This window comes from Schistocerca serialis, chromosome 3 (genome assembly GCF_023864345.2).
Source record: "Schistocerca serialis cubense isolate TAMUIC-IGC-003099 chromosome 3, iqSchSeri2.2, whole genome shotgun sequence".
NCBI classification, from domain to species: Eukaryota; Metazoa; Arthropoda; class Insecta; order Orthoptera; family Acrididae; genus Schistocerca; species Schistocerca serialis.
Window position 1 is genome coordinate 80,947,585 of NC_064640.1, and position 15,490 is coordinate 80,963,074.

At 37.5% G+C, this 15,490-nt stretch overlaps 1 protein-coding gene across 2 annotated transcripts in view; it reads right to left on the reverse strand.

Moving 5' to 3' along the window:
* LOC126469745 (uncharacterized) overlaps window positions 1–15,490 on the reverse strand; it is an 84,761-nt gene that overhangs the window by 32,292 nt on the left and 36,979 nt on the right. For both annotated transcript variants that reach the window (XM_050096956.1, XM_050096955.1), the window contains exons 4-5: window positions 14,125–14,322; window positions 13,784–14,043 (exon numbers count right to left, since the gene is read on the reverse strand). In XM_050096956.1, the coding sequence (XP_049952913.1) occupies window positions 13,784–14,043; window positions 14,125–14,322 (458 nt within the window). The remainder of the gene's footprint in view (window positions 1–13,783; window positions 14,044–14,124; window positions 14,323–15,490) is intronic.

Sequence of the window (15,490 nt, forward strand, 5' to 3'; positions counted from 1 at the left end):
GTCCCTGTATCTACATTCTTCCTGTGTTGGACCTGCACTCTTTGTAACTGAAGCCCTTCTTGTGTTTTCCCGAGACCCTCTAACCTAAAAAACTGCCCAGTCCATGCCACACAGCCCCTGCTACTCATGTAGCCACCTCCTGCATGTAGTGGACACCTGAACTATTCAGCAGAACCTGAAACTCCACCATCCTTTGGCGCAAGTTGAGGACTCTGCAGCCTACACCATCAGAGAACCACCTGATCCTCTGATTCAGACCCTTCACTCAGCTGTGTATTAGAAGTTCACAATTGGTCCTGTCGACTATGCTGCAAATGGTCAGCTCTGCTTTCATCTTGCAAGCAAGACTGGCAGTCTTGACCACTTCTGTTAGCCACTCAAAACCAGAGAGAATCTCTTTTGATCCAAAGTGACACACATAATTGGTATCAAAGTGAGCAACCACCTGCAGTTGGCTGCACCCTGTGCTCTTCACAGCATCCGGGAGGACCTGTTCCACATCTGGAATGACTCCACCTGGTACACACACAGAATGCACATTGAGGGGTCAACCTCAGTGTGAGTAGTAACGGGGCTGGCCACCGGAGAGAACCAATTGGAGGACTCGGACATGCTGGACGCCCATTGGATCCCCACGGCCCACCCACAACAGTGGTTCCCACCCACTGCAGCCTCATGCTGTGTAACCGAAGCCATCACAGCTTGGAGCTGAGAGCGAAGTGCCACCAACTCGGCTTGCATCTGCACACAATAGTCGCATTCCCTGTCCATACTAAAGGCTGTGGAAAACTAAACTATGCAGACAAATGGACTATCGGCACATGCTGGGCAACTCTACTGTAGACCCTGATGAAAACACAGGAACTGTGTCTAATAAATTAGATTAAATGAGCAGAGATTCAAAACCCTAACTACCAAAGCACTCAGGTAAAACTAAATATTTCACTCCTCTTTAGGAACGTTTAATATGTCACAAAATCATTTTACTTTCTGACGCAAATGAAAACACGACAACTGTGGCTATTAGATATTAAATAGACACATAGAAACTCATCCACATGAGTGCTAAAAGGAATTCATTAAACTTGGTTACACGTTAAATCAGTCAAATCTAAGGGCCATAAATTCAACTAAATACCTACTAATTACAATTACAAACAACTTAAATTAGAAGGAACACATAGAAAATGTTGTGGGGAAGACTAACCAAAGACTGCGGTTTACTGGCAGGGCACTTATAAAATGTAACATTTCTACTAAGGAGACTGCCTACATTATGCTTGTCCATCCTCGTTTAGAATACTGCTGCACGATGTGGGATCCTTACCAGATAGGACTGATGGAGTACATCAAAAAAGTTCAAAGAAGAGCAGCATGTTTTGTATTATTACAAATTTGGGAGAGAGTGTCACTGAAATGATACAGAATTTGGGCTGGACATAATTAAAAAAGGCGTTTTCCGTTGCAACAGAAGCTTTTCATGAAATTCCAATCACCAACTTTCTCCTCTGAATATGAAAATATTTTTTTGACACTGACCTACATAGGGAGAAATGATCACCATGATAAAATATGGGAAATCAGAGCTTGTACAGAAAAATATAGGTGTTTGTTCTTTACTTGTGCTATATGAGATTCGAATAATAGAGAATTGTGAAGCTGGTTCAATGAACCCTCTGCCTGGCACTTAAATGTGCCTGGCAGAGTATCCACGTAGATGTAGATGTACACAACCCAACAAGCCACATTCCTTGATGTTAACCTCCACCTCAAAGATGGCTAAATCAGTACCTCTGTCCATATAAAAACTAGCAACCACCAGCAATACCTCTACTTTGATAGCTGCCACTCATCTCACACCAAGAAGTCCCTTTCGTACAGCCCAGCCACCCATGACCATCACAAATGTACTAGTGAGCAGCCCAGCCTAAATATGCTGAGGGTCTCACTGAGGCCTTCACAGACTATATTTACCCTCCCAACCTTGTACAAAAACAGATCTCCCATGTCTTATCTTTCTAGTTACCCACCAACTCCCAGAGTCCCACTGTCTGGCCACAGAGAAACATTAGTGCCACCCAGGATTGGAGCAACTGAATTACATTCTCCACCAGGGTTTTGTCTGCCTCTTGTCATGCCCTGAAATGAGATATGTCCTACTCACTATCCTTCCCACCCCTCTCACAGTGGTATTCCGCCACCCACCAAACCTACACAACATCCTCATCCATCGCTACACAATCTCTGCTCCCAACCACTTGACTCATGGCTCATATCCCTGTCAGAGACACTGATGCAAGACCTGTCCCATACATCCTCCCACCGTCACCTACTCTATTCCAGTCACAAACATCACCTATCACATCAAAGCCAGGGCTTCCTGTGAAACCAGTAATGTGATCTACCACCTCACTTTCTGTCAGTCTTTTTGTTGTGCCTTTCTGCGAATCAGCATCTCCACTGTATGGTGAGTAGCATTTACCTTTTCATAATACTGTAATATATGGAATACTGATTTAATAACAATTAACTAAATAATTATTGAAGATGGGATATCATGCTTGTTACTGATAGTGAGTAGCATCAAATAGTAAAGTGGAAACAATCACTGAAAGACAAATACATTATAGTTCATGAAGAACTTAAGAAAAGGATCTGTGAGGTTACTATCGCTGGAATTATGTGCAAAATTCTGACTATAATGGAATAATTTACAGTATGTAATTATACTTGACCAATTAACACCTTTTTACAGCAGGTACTGTGAAGTAATATTTCTGAAATAGATTACAATTTGTTTTCATACTTCATAAATATTAACAATTAGTTGTTATTTGTATGATTAGTCTTGCTTAGGAAGGTTTCAGTATGCTGGTACAATATGTACATAAGAGGAACATGCAGATTTTCAAATTTTGTTCTAAATATGTCCTTGGAAACAGATGTGGAAACAATTACAACAATGAATGTATAGAACAGAAAGGGTTATCAATCTATTTAATGTCTAATGAGGAAAATATGAGCATTTTTCTATCTCATTTACTAATGATCATACTAATCAGTTACTTTGTTTAAGTGAGGTAATCTGTACATGAAGACGCTTTTTTTTTTTGTAGTTATCATGACTCTATTCCTACAATGTAATGAGAATATATGTATCACACTGGTATGAATAATATAGTATATTTGCTCATACTCCCAGTTTTTGAAACATAAACCCTCACAGTTGTGTAAATGAATTTGTAATGTATACATTAAGTAATCACATGACAAGGTTAGACTAGTACCAATGAAAAGGAATTTAACAAAGCTAAATTTACTTGATTATTACAATGGGCAAGTTCTGCTCACATTGTACTTACATTTGCATATATTTACTAACACACCTATATAAAATTTTGAACTCAATTAAAATTATTACTAAGAGTATTATCTTACGTAACCAATGATATTTATTTTTTTGGTATGAACATTGTATCTTTCATGCCCTGGGTTTAATTCAAAACTTATGAATTTATACATTTTGTAGGAAATAAGAAACGTGTGACTGAGTTCAAGGGAGAATTCAAGTGCAGGAGACAATGGTGGATCTCAAGAGAAAAGATGAAGACTACTTAAATTTTTTTTTCTATTTCAGTGTGTCACATACAACACAAACAATTACTTGGTTATGTTTATATAAAAAGACACAATTTTTTGTAACAAATCAAAACCTATACTGACTTAGTTCAGATTGAAGCAGTTTCCCCCCTTTCTTGTTATATAAACATCATGGCAGAATTTAAAGCATAAATTTTGCACATATAATTCAGGGGATGTGCATAATGCAACACTTCTGAATCTCATATTGGAGTATGTGATACACAGACACAGTTTTTAATATATTACTCAATGCATGGTACCAATTATTGTATTATCTTATGACTACATTTTACATTTATTATTTATTATTTAATGTTATATGGAAGAATTTTAGATTACATACATATTGACACTAAACACACTGTATCATAAACAAAATCACAAATGTTAATAATTTGTAATAAGGTATTTATGAATTTATAATTAACTAAAACAAAATTGTCAAATTTAAAAGTATATCAACTCAGTTTTCTAGTGCAGCTATTTTCCTATGAAGTTATCATTTTGAAAGTTTCGGAATATCAAGATAGAAATAGCAAGACTACTTAAGTATTGTATCACATAAAGTATAAATAAAAAAAATGTCTATTCATGCAGTGGCAGTTGGAGAAAACACATATAAAGGTTAAGAAAATGTGCAAGCTTTTGAAGCCAATGGCTCCTTTTTCTAGCAGAAGGGCTGAAGGAGAAGGAAGAGAAATAAAGAAAAAGGACTGGCAAGATTTAGAAAATGGGGAACATTAAGGAAAATTCATCCTAGGTCAGAGGAGGCTTACCAAACAGAATGAGAAAGAAAGACTCATGTTTTCAAAAAGACTGACTGTAATATGTGATGGGGTTCATCATGGTAAGAGTGGAGTCATTGGAGAATTAGAGATGGTGGGAGTTGGGAAAAAGGCGGGGGGGGGGATTTAGGTAAAAAAGGAACACAAGCAGGGAAATAGATTATGATAGGAGAAAATTATGACAGTGAATTGTGATTGGGCAAGTTCTTGGAAAAGACATGAAAACAAACAGAAGCTTAAAAACAGGGCAAACAGAAAGAGGAAGTCATTGGCAAAACCACAATCTGATGCACTTTGAAGGTAACATAATGCAGGAGATGGCAGTAACAGCTGATCAGTGAAGTTTTGCAAAAAATAACCATACAAAAAGATAAGAGAATCATGTAGAAGCAGGGTAAGTGGCGAGGGGGAAAGAAAAGAAAAGTGCTATCTAATTTTCAAATAAATTGGCAAAAGATGATTAGCAGAAGGTCCTGCAGTGTATAGTGAACTGTAAACAAAAAGTTATATGCAAATTCGTAAATAGCAATAGATCTGTTTATGCACATGGAAATGATTATTGGAAAAGATGTAGGGGCAAGATGTTGGTTAATACAGGTGGTAAAAATAAATAAACGAGCGGACTAGCACATAAGGTTGAAAATAGACAACAGTTTGAACAAGACAGACAACAACAAAGATTGACTAGGGGGTTACATAAGAAGAAATGATATCTACAAGAGCTAATATATCAATGAAAATAATCAACTTTTGAAAATATAATATAAATGGATAGATAAAAAAATATATTCACTGAGTAACAGCAGGAGAAAACACATGAAAATTAAGGACATGCACAGGCTTTTGGAGCCAATAGCTCCTTCTTCTGAGCAAAGGGTTGAAGGGGGAGGAAGAGGGATGAAGTGAAAGACTGGTGAGGTAAGTCTTCCCTGCCCTAGGCTTCTGGATAGCTTTTCCACAACTCTCCCCATTTCCTAAATCTCACCAGTCCTTTTCCTTTCCCTTGAACTCTTCTGCAAGAAGAAGTAGCCACTAGCTGTGAAACTTGTGTATTTACAATCTTTTATATATGTTTTCTCCTGACACCATTTAGTGAGAAATTTTTTTTTATCCAGCCAATTATATTATACAGTAAAGTCTTGATTAACTGAACTTGGGTCAACCTAAAATCTGGTTATCCAAAATGCCTCTAAAAATTGCAAAGCCCAAAATTAATATTGTACTGCACAGAAATAATTTGAGGGTGAGTGTGTTCTGAGCTACAGTTAGCAGGGAGAGTTGAACATATGAGCCTGAATTGCTGCCCAGCCTCAGACTCATCAGTATAAATACAGTGTGTTCCAGGAGGAATGCTCAGTATTCAAGAATATGATAGGAACTGTTATTGGAAAAAAAGTCTAGGAAACATGGGCTCTGAAATGCACATCTTAAGAACTATGAGCCCTTGTTCTGTAGAAGATATGTGTTTCACAGAAGTGAAGGAGAAGTGCTCATTGCCCTTAAGGTGTGAGCCACAGTAGCTTTACACAGTTCACCTACAGTGGATGGACTAATTTGGCACACCCACCACAGATGCCAACCAGGGACTATGGTCACACCAACCAGGCAAGAGAGACAATGGGCAACAAGCTCATTATCTCTGACAACAGCAGCCAATTCCCTGTACCCAATATAGCAATCTGCACAGTATAACCTGTGGCCCAAGGGTTGCCAGAACAGCTGCAGTTCTATTTCAGATGGAACTGCAGTAGCAGTTATGAAGTTACGAGCAAGTGCTGTAGACTGTTTAGAGATGCCATTTGCAATACACTATATTAGTAAACAGACTTGTTACTGGAACCACCACAGCCACAGTGCTGCATCACAGATTTGGACTTAGTCTTGTGTAGTACGTTCAGCATGGTGCACTGCAGCAATAATTAATATTTATTTATTTATTTAATCTGATCTGTTTAGGGCCATCAGGCCCTCTCTCTCATTGGGCCAGGGTTTCACACATACAGTAGGTTTTTTACATCATAGTTACCTATGTAATAACAGTTTTAATATGACAAACAGTATTGAAATTATTTGAGTTTCTAAAGTGGCTATGTGAGTAAATAATACTGACTATGAAGTAACGAAGTTAATACTTGCAGTACTCATACTACTGCACCTGCTGCCTCTAATACTGATAATAGTAAAAATAATAACAATAATACTAATAGTGACTATAATGACAATAATGATAGTGATTGATGTAAAAAGTACTGATAGGTGTACAAAATATATGTTTTCTAATATACTGAGTTCTGGGGAAAGGAAATTTAAGGAGACTGCATGAACTAAGAATACTGGGAAACAAGGAAGATTTGCTTGGAAAGAATGATGTACTAGGATAACGAGTGTGTACAAGGACAAGGCAATTCTTATTGTTGCTTTAATAGCTATGTCATTATCTGTCTTTTGAAGATGGAGATATTATTTGGTTCTCTAACATAATGTGGGAGGTTATTTCAGAGTCGGATTCCTGCTACTGAGAAGGACTTCAAGAACGTGGATGTACAATGGTGTGGGTTAGGATGGATTTTGCTCTGATGGGAATGGGTGTTTCTGCCATGTTGTTTAGACAAGAGTGTTAATGTTAAGGAGCAATATAAGGCACAGTGTTCATTGATAAGACAACATAGAAGACAGAGGGTATGGAAATCTCTGCACTTGTCTGGACACAGGCAGAGTAGTTGTGTACATGATGGTGAAATACGATCAAAGAGTCGAACATCACAGATATGCATCCATATGCATCCATAACCAGTTCCAGGCACTGAGAGCTTTCCTGAGAAAGGCCTTGCAGGATAACATTGGTGTTATCAATAACTAAAAATTTAAGTGCTTGTACAAGTTTCTTTTTCAGGTCAACAGGAAAGAGCTTCTTATATTTTTGTTGGCCGTGGAGAGATGCTGATGCCTTCTTGCACATTGAAGTTACATGCTTAGTCCAAATTAGATTTTCATCTATTATTACTCCCAAATTATTTGCTGAAGGAGAGAAGTTGATATTTATCCCATTTAGGGTGAAAAATGGTAGAAATTCCTGATCCTTTGGTTAAAGAACCTAGAATTATGAACCAGTACTGCTAGTGACACAGTTCAGCAGTACTAGAGAGCACATCACAACAGTGGTGCAGTTCGTATTGTGACTCATCACTTACACTTCAGTCAGTATTGTGACAAGTGACTTATACATGGACTATATTTCTCGGGGTACTTGGCTAAGTTATGGGCAGCAACTAAAGTGGCTATACTTCAGTGGACATTATTATTTGGACTTCACTGAAAAGGTATTTAATGTAGATTAGTTATACACTACAGTGTACTTTCTCTGGGTTTCTACCTTCTGTTGATGTTTTCAAAAGAAAAAATTGGAAATTTGTGGTAAGTTCTATGGGACCAAACTGCTGAGGTCATCGGTCCCTGAGCTTACACACTACTTAACCTAACTTAAACTAATTTATGTTAAGGGCAACACATCCACTCATGCCCGAGGGAGGACTCGAACCTCCGATGGGGAGAGCCACACGAACTGTGGCAAGGCGCCTCAGACCGCGTGGCTACTCCGCATTCAAAGTTTTTGTGGACATAACAGTCAACAAATTTTTCACTGAACTCTAGTAAAACTCTGTTAGACATTAATTAAATTTTGGTGATTTGATGGACATTTTGGACTTTGGCCATATATCTTATGGTCTTATTATGTGATTACGAATTTTATTGGTGCATTTATGCTGCCGTCTTGCCGCTCATTGCTCACCAGCATAACCCAGTGATGATTAATCAAACCCACTGTGTCTTATCAGTCTATTTAAACAACACTACCAATGCAAACCACTCTGTTCACTATTATCCTCACCAGGCAGTGATATCAAACTGGTTTGTGTTTTATGGTGCACCCATTACTGAATATCCTAAAAATTGAGTTGTGATTGACTGATTCAAGTTCAGCCTAGCAGTACCACATTTCTACATCTACATCTATGTACATACTCCACAAGCCAATGCACGGGGCGTGGTGGAGGGTACCTTATACAACTATCAGTCATTTCCTTTCTGTTCCACTCACAAACAGAGCAAGGGAAAAATGACTGTCTATATTCCTCCATATGAGCCCTGATTTCTTGAATCTTATCTTTGTGGTCCTTATGCACAATGTATGTTGGCTGTAGTAGAATAATTTGGCAGTTAGATTCAAATGTTGGTTCTCTAAATTTTCTCAATAGTGTTTCTTGAAAAGAATGTTACCTTCCCTCCAGGGATTCCTGTTTGAGTTCTTGAAGCATCTCCGTAACACTTATGTGTTGTTCAAACTTACTGGTAACAGATCTAAAAGCCTGCCTCTGAAGTGCTTCAATGTCCTCCTTCAATATGACGTGGTACGGAACCCAAACACTCAAGCAGTATTCAAGAATGGGTTATACCAGCATCCTGTATGTGGTCTCCTTTACAAATGAACCACACTCCTAAAATTTTCCTAATAAAATGAAGTCTACCATACACCTTCCCTACCACAAACCTCACATGCTCATTCCATTTCAAATTGCTTTGCAACATTCCACCCAGATATTTAAACAATGTGACTGTGTCAAGCAGTACACTACTAATGCAGTATCAATGTATTACAGGTTTGTTTTACCTACTCATCCACTTTAACTTACATTTTACCACATTTAGGGCTAGGTGCCATCCATCACACAATTAGAAATTTTGTGTAAGCCATCTTGTATCCTAATACAGTCACTCAACTTTGATACCTTACCATACACCACAGCATCATCAGCAAACAACTGCAGACTGCTATCCAACCTGTCTGCCAAATCATTTATGTGTATAGAGAATAACAGCAGTCCTATCACACTTCCTTGGGGCACTTCTGACAATAAGCTTGTCTCTGATGAACACTTGCCATCGAGGACAATTTACTGGGTTCTATTATTTATGAAGTCTTTGAGCCACTCACATATCTGTGAACTTATTCCATATGCTCATACCTTCCTTAACAGCCTGCAATGGGGCACTGTGTCAAATGCTTTCTGGGAATCTAGAAATATAGAATCTATCTGTTGCCTTCCATCCAGAGTTCACAGTATACGCTGTGAGAAACGGGCAAGCCGAGTTTCACACGAGTGATGCTTTCGAAAACCGTGCTGATTCACGAACATAAACTTCTAGGTCTCAAGAAAATTTATTATATTTGAATGAGAATATGTTCTAGGATTCTGCATCAAACCAATGTTAGGGATATTGGTCTATAATTTGCGGGTCTGGATTTTTATCCTGATTATATACAGGAGTCACCTTTCCAGGCACTTGGAACTTTGTGCTGGGCAAGAGATTTGCGATAAATGCAAGCTAGATAATGGCCCAATGCCATGAAGTAAAATAAAAAAATTAAAAAAAAAAAAGAACATGTCTGAACAGGCCTCGAATGCCCACCACTACTGAGCAGCCACCATGTCATCTTCGGCCCTTAGGCATCACTGGATGCAGATATGGAGGTGCATGTGGTCAGTACACCACTCTCCCAACCATTGTCAGTTTTCTTGACTGGTGCAGCTACTTCTCAATCAAGTAGCTCCTCAATTGGCCTCACATGGGCTGAGTGCATCCCACTTGTCAACAGCACTCGGCAGACTCGGATGGTGACTAATTCAAATGTTAACCGAGCCTGAAAGCACTTAACTTTGATGATCTCATGGGAACCATCATTATCATTGCAGCAAGTCCATTGGCTATTGCTGTAGAGTACTCTTTCTAAAACAGAATTGGGATTCCACCCAGACCTGGTGACTTATTTGCTTTCAAATTTTTAAGTTGTTTCTATATGCCAGGGATGCTTATTACTATGTTGACCATATGGAAGTCTGTACAACTGTCAATTGATGGTATGTCTGTACAGTTCTCCTGCATGAAAAATTTCTTGAACGAAAAATTGAAACTTTGTCATTTGGCTCTGCTACTTATGTGAAGAGCTGCACTGTAATAACTCTTGGTAGGTAGTGAGCAGGGAGGCTGCAGTATAAAAGCAACAATGCTGCTGGCTAGCAGTAAGGTGCAATGTGGCAGCAGTGAGGTGTCAGTGTCAAGACTGCAGCATAAATGTACGATAAGTGTTCGTGAACTGTTCCAGATGCTGCATCAACTTTAGCTTCCATTAGCACTTACAAAACTTTTGCAGTTGCTCCAAAATACTATAGAGTCCCTCAATGCTACTATGGATAAATTAAGTGCTACCCAGGGCTTGGTGTTATACGAGCTAGAGGATCAGGATCAATGTAGGTGTTCAGTGAATGCAACTGGTGTTTCACCCATTCAGTCTGACACAGAAACATTGAGCAGGTTACATGAGCAGATGTGAATAAAATTTTACGACACATGCTTTTCTCTTGTTCAATGCTTGAGCTTGTAGGTATGTTCTGGATTAGTAAATTTTCCCATATAAAGATTCAGATGTTGGTGAGCAGTCAGGTGAATATTTTCAGAATAAACTTCTGTTTTGACAGCACATCATAAGTATTATTGTACTTATAAGAGGTCTGGACAAAAGTTTAAAGAATAGGCTGCTATATTGTAAGGCCTTACTTGCAACTGTTTCTTCAAGTGAGAAAACAAAGCTTGTACTCTTTCCTATGTGACTACTGCTGTGAGAACTGTGTTAATTGTTCATGCTCCAGATACAGGGATATGAGGGGATTTTATCTGTTTGAATAACCCTACATGTGACAAAAGCTCATCCTTTATTCAAGTTTTCAAATAGACTGAGCAAACTGAGCAAGTCTGTGAGAACAAGGGGATTGGAGCTTTTCATACAGAACTTAAGAGTAGTGATGTCCACATGGGAAAACAGAACAGGGATGTCATCACATGGGACAACAGAACAGGAAATGTCACCCGGCACCTATGCCTCAGGCCATGTCTTGTAACAAGAACAAATGATCTTCCACTGCTAACTACTCTTGAGTCAAATCTTGCTTTCATTGTTTTATGACTCACAAGAGATAGTCATGCTATTACAAATACAAGACCTGCTTACGTTGTCAGTTTCTAGGTCATAAGGCTGAAGTTTGTTTAAATAAATTATATCTACCATCAAGTGCTCTATTTGCACTGGTGCCACAGATGATTCAGTGAATGTGTTTGATTGTAATACTAATGATTTAAAAAATGTATACTGTAATACATGATAATTCAAAGCACGATGGATCTGAAAGCAGTGTGTACAGTATTCTTTGATGCAATGATAAAGCTGTGTTGGTGGAATGGCCGTGTCATTTAATTTAAGTTGGAAACTGGTTCATCATAAGCTATCATCAACACTCATATCTATGCTTTACCTGGGGCCTCCCAGCTGTTTAAGCTTCACAGAACATTGACAAGTTACAGTGACCAGACTATTCACATCAAAGGTTGCTGTCAAGTGCATATCAAATGCAAGAGCAAGCAGGTTTGGACCCTGCTTTTGGTGATGAAGTGATGTACAGTAACCAATACCATAGATGTAGACCTACTTCATCTTCTTGGTTTCACAGTTCAGTATTCAACAAATCACATCCAGATCAAGGATGGTGGAATGGCCTGCACACACCTCTGTAGAAAGTACAGGCATCTTTTTTTCAGTCCAACCTGGTGTCATCAAAGACTATGAAGCACACATCACCCTGCATCCTGATGGATACCAAATTTTGTAAGGCATGCCTGTTCCATTTGTGCTGCAGGACAAGATTAAATGGCAACTGGGCTGACAGGAAGCAACTAACATCATAGAACCGGTATCCAACTATCTGTGGACCATCCAACTGGTCATTATCGAGAAGCCCAATGCCAGTATTCATCTATGCAGAGACGTCAAATTGACTGTGAATGTCCAAGCCATCACTGATGTATATTCCATCCATGAGCAATGGGAATCATGGCACACCTAGATGACGAGAGTAAATGGGCGGTGTTTGTCAATACAACTAATGGGCTCTACAATTACAAGTGATTCCCTTTTAGTGTTGACCCCAGCTGTATTTGAGTAGTATCTTGAACAACTGATAAACAAGGTTCCAGGAACAACCAACTATATTGATGTCATTATCACTGGTGACTCCAGCAATGAGTGCCTGCACAGCTTCGACCAATTATTACAAACCTACACTGGGTACATAAAGATATTTTGTGAGTTATAATAATTTATTTGTGTAGTAGTTCCAAAATACTACATTGGCACATTTGTTAATAGTGATACTGCTCAACAGTAATAGAAAGCATATCACAACAAAACTGAAGCCTGACATTACAAAAATGAAGATACATACACTGAATACCAGCATCTGTCTCCTCCTAAGGGAAGAATTTCAAATCACAACCATTTGTAAAGAAAACCATTTTGGTTGTGCTTTGGGATGCTCCCCGAGTTTCTGTGATTGATAATCTGGTATGTGGGGCAACAGAAAATACTTCTCAGTACATAGAGACCCTAAAATATCACCAACATCGAGTTTGTTGTGTTAGAAACTGCCTGGCACCAATAATTTTGCAACATGACAACACTCATCCCGACACTTCAGTGTAACTGAAGAGGCTCTGTGAAACCTGAAGTTTGAACCAGTTCCACACCCTCCTTACTCCCCTGATCTTGCACTTTGCGATTTTTATTTTTTTCCTCTGCCCTAGAGAGACCTCAAGGGTAATCATTACACAACAGAAGATGAGGTAAAGCCAGCTTTCTAGTCCTGGATTCGAGAAAAGTTGGAAGACTTTTTCAGTGACACTCTTCCTAACTGTTTTTCTTCATGTTCTACAGGCATGTGTGCATTACTTTTCAGCCTAACATTGTATCAACAAGAGAAACTCCTATGAGCTCAACAGAAATGATGTGTTTTGCCACAACTGGAGTGAAAAATTACTTCCTTCATCTGATCTTCCCCTTCACTTTCAAAAATCTTGATTTTTTTGCCCATTCTTTTATTTGTGTTTATAATATTTCTCACTGGTCTAGTTTAATTTTATTATTTCTTGCTATGTAACCTTAGCTTCCTTTTTTATTATTTCTTTTCTACTGAGTCCTATTTTCATCTCATTCACTTGATAATGAGATGCTCTGTTAAATAAATAACTATATTTGATTGATCCTCTAAATGGACTCTGCAAGCTAATGTAAGATGTCATTAACATTGGGTGTGAGTGAAACTCAATGAAGATAATTTCAGACTTCTCATGGCAGTCTCTCTGTAATAATACTGACAAAATTTTAATTACAATTTACTACTTCTGCAATATCATTTTACTTGTTGTCAGTAAATTTACCAAGTTAGAAGCTAAAATTTAATATTACTTACTTATTCATGTATGGTGTCAAGTTCACACTGTAAGATTTTTCAATCAGTTTCTTCCTTTGTACTTCTTGCTCTTTCTCACATTCTTTTATAAGTTTTTCATACTTTTCCTTTAATTCTTTTTCTTTTTCATCCTTTTCCTGTAGTGTGGCTTGAACTTTGGCAAAGTCGGACAAGATTTTCAAACTTATTTCTTTGAATTCCTGCTGCATTTGACTTTCATTTATGTTTTGTAAATGTGTAATGTTAGCTTGTTCTTGTGCCTGAAATTATAGAAAATTATCACAAAATGGGGACTTGTCATAACAAAATTTCTCTAATAACAGTTAAAATACTCTGTTTACCTGTTTTTCAATGAAAATATTTATCTGATGTAATTTATGTCTAAGATCATCATACACTGATAGTTCTGCATCTTGTCTTGCTTTAGCCAAAGCAGCTTCATAATTCCTTTTTACTGCATCCATTTCTGTCTTGGAAACAAAATCATTCTCCAACTTATTTTGAAGCAGCATCAATTCCTTTTCTATATTAAATTTTTCCTGTAAGATGTACATGTTCTTTTACTAACAGCTCAGAGACGCACTGTAAAACACATATATTTTGTACATAGTGTAATGGAACTCTTCAGTAGACTTCTTTTTTTCCTCAAGAATCAGAGAACCCAATTCACCATGATTTAGAACATAATCCAAAGAGGCCAAAATCACAAACTGAATATTTTCTGCAATTTTGAGTGAATGTACATTGATAAAGCATAATCCTGACATAAAATTAACTATTTTTGTAATACAAATATACTTCACAGTTTTGTTTATTTGTGAAGTTGGGCGTATTTAGATTTACTATATAATCATACTTATTTTTTTCCATAGTTGTTCAAAAAGACAAAATCAATAGAGGACTGTATTTCACTTTGCTTTTATGAAATACTAATAAGTTGTAATTCTCTGATCATGGATACCGATTATCTTGATCATGTAAACATATCTTTGAAATGAAACTTTTTGTTCACTTGAAGTGTGTTACGTTTTGGCTGGAGATAGTTGGAAGCTAGTAGTTCTTATCATGAACTGTATTAAGCTGTGAAAACTGCAAAATATAAAACAAAATAATTTTGAAGAGAACATACATTCCTGATTCATGATATTACTGATTTGACATATGGGTAAATAGAACACAGGCACCTTTTTGCAGTTTTAGCAGAAAGGAATTATTAACCTACAATGACTGAGCCAACATAAAGAAGAAGTTAACAACAAATGATGAGAAATAAGTTTAGTTCAACAAAATACCTTTTACTGACACTCTCTCTCCCTCTGTACTTCATGCTTTTAATAACTGAACACTCTTACCTTTTTTTAAAAAAAAAAAAAAAAAAAAAAAAAAAAAAAAAAAAAAAAAAAAAAAAAACAACCAACAGGATTTTAGCTACATTTTCATACGTTCTATGGTTCAAAAGAGAGTAGAGGCATTAGAACAGTTAAATTTCATATTCTTGCAAATGCTGCATAAACACTAGCCACATACATTTAATTAGCCTTTTCTTGAACCAAATACAAATTTCACTTAGCATCAATAATTGTAAATAATTTAAGTGGAGGCCTTTGATTGGGATATATACCTTTACAGGAATGGCAGGTTATCACTCACTATGGTTTGTGGGTTACTAGATAGTTAGCTCAAAATCAAATGAAGCTGTCAATCGCT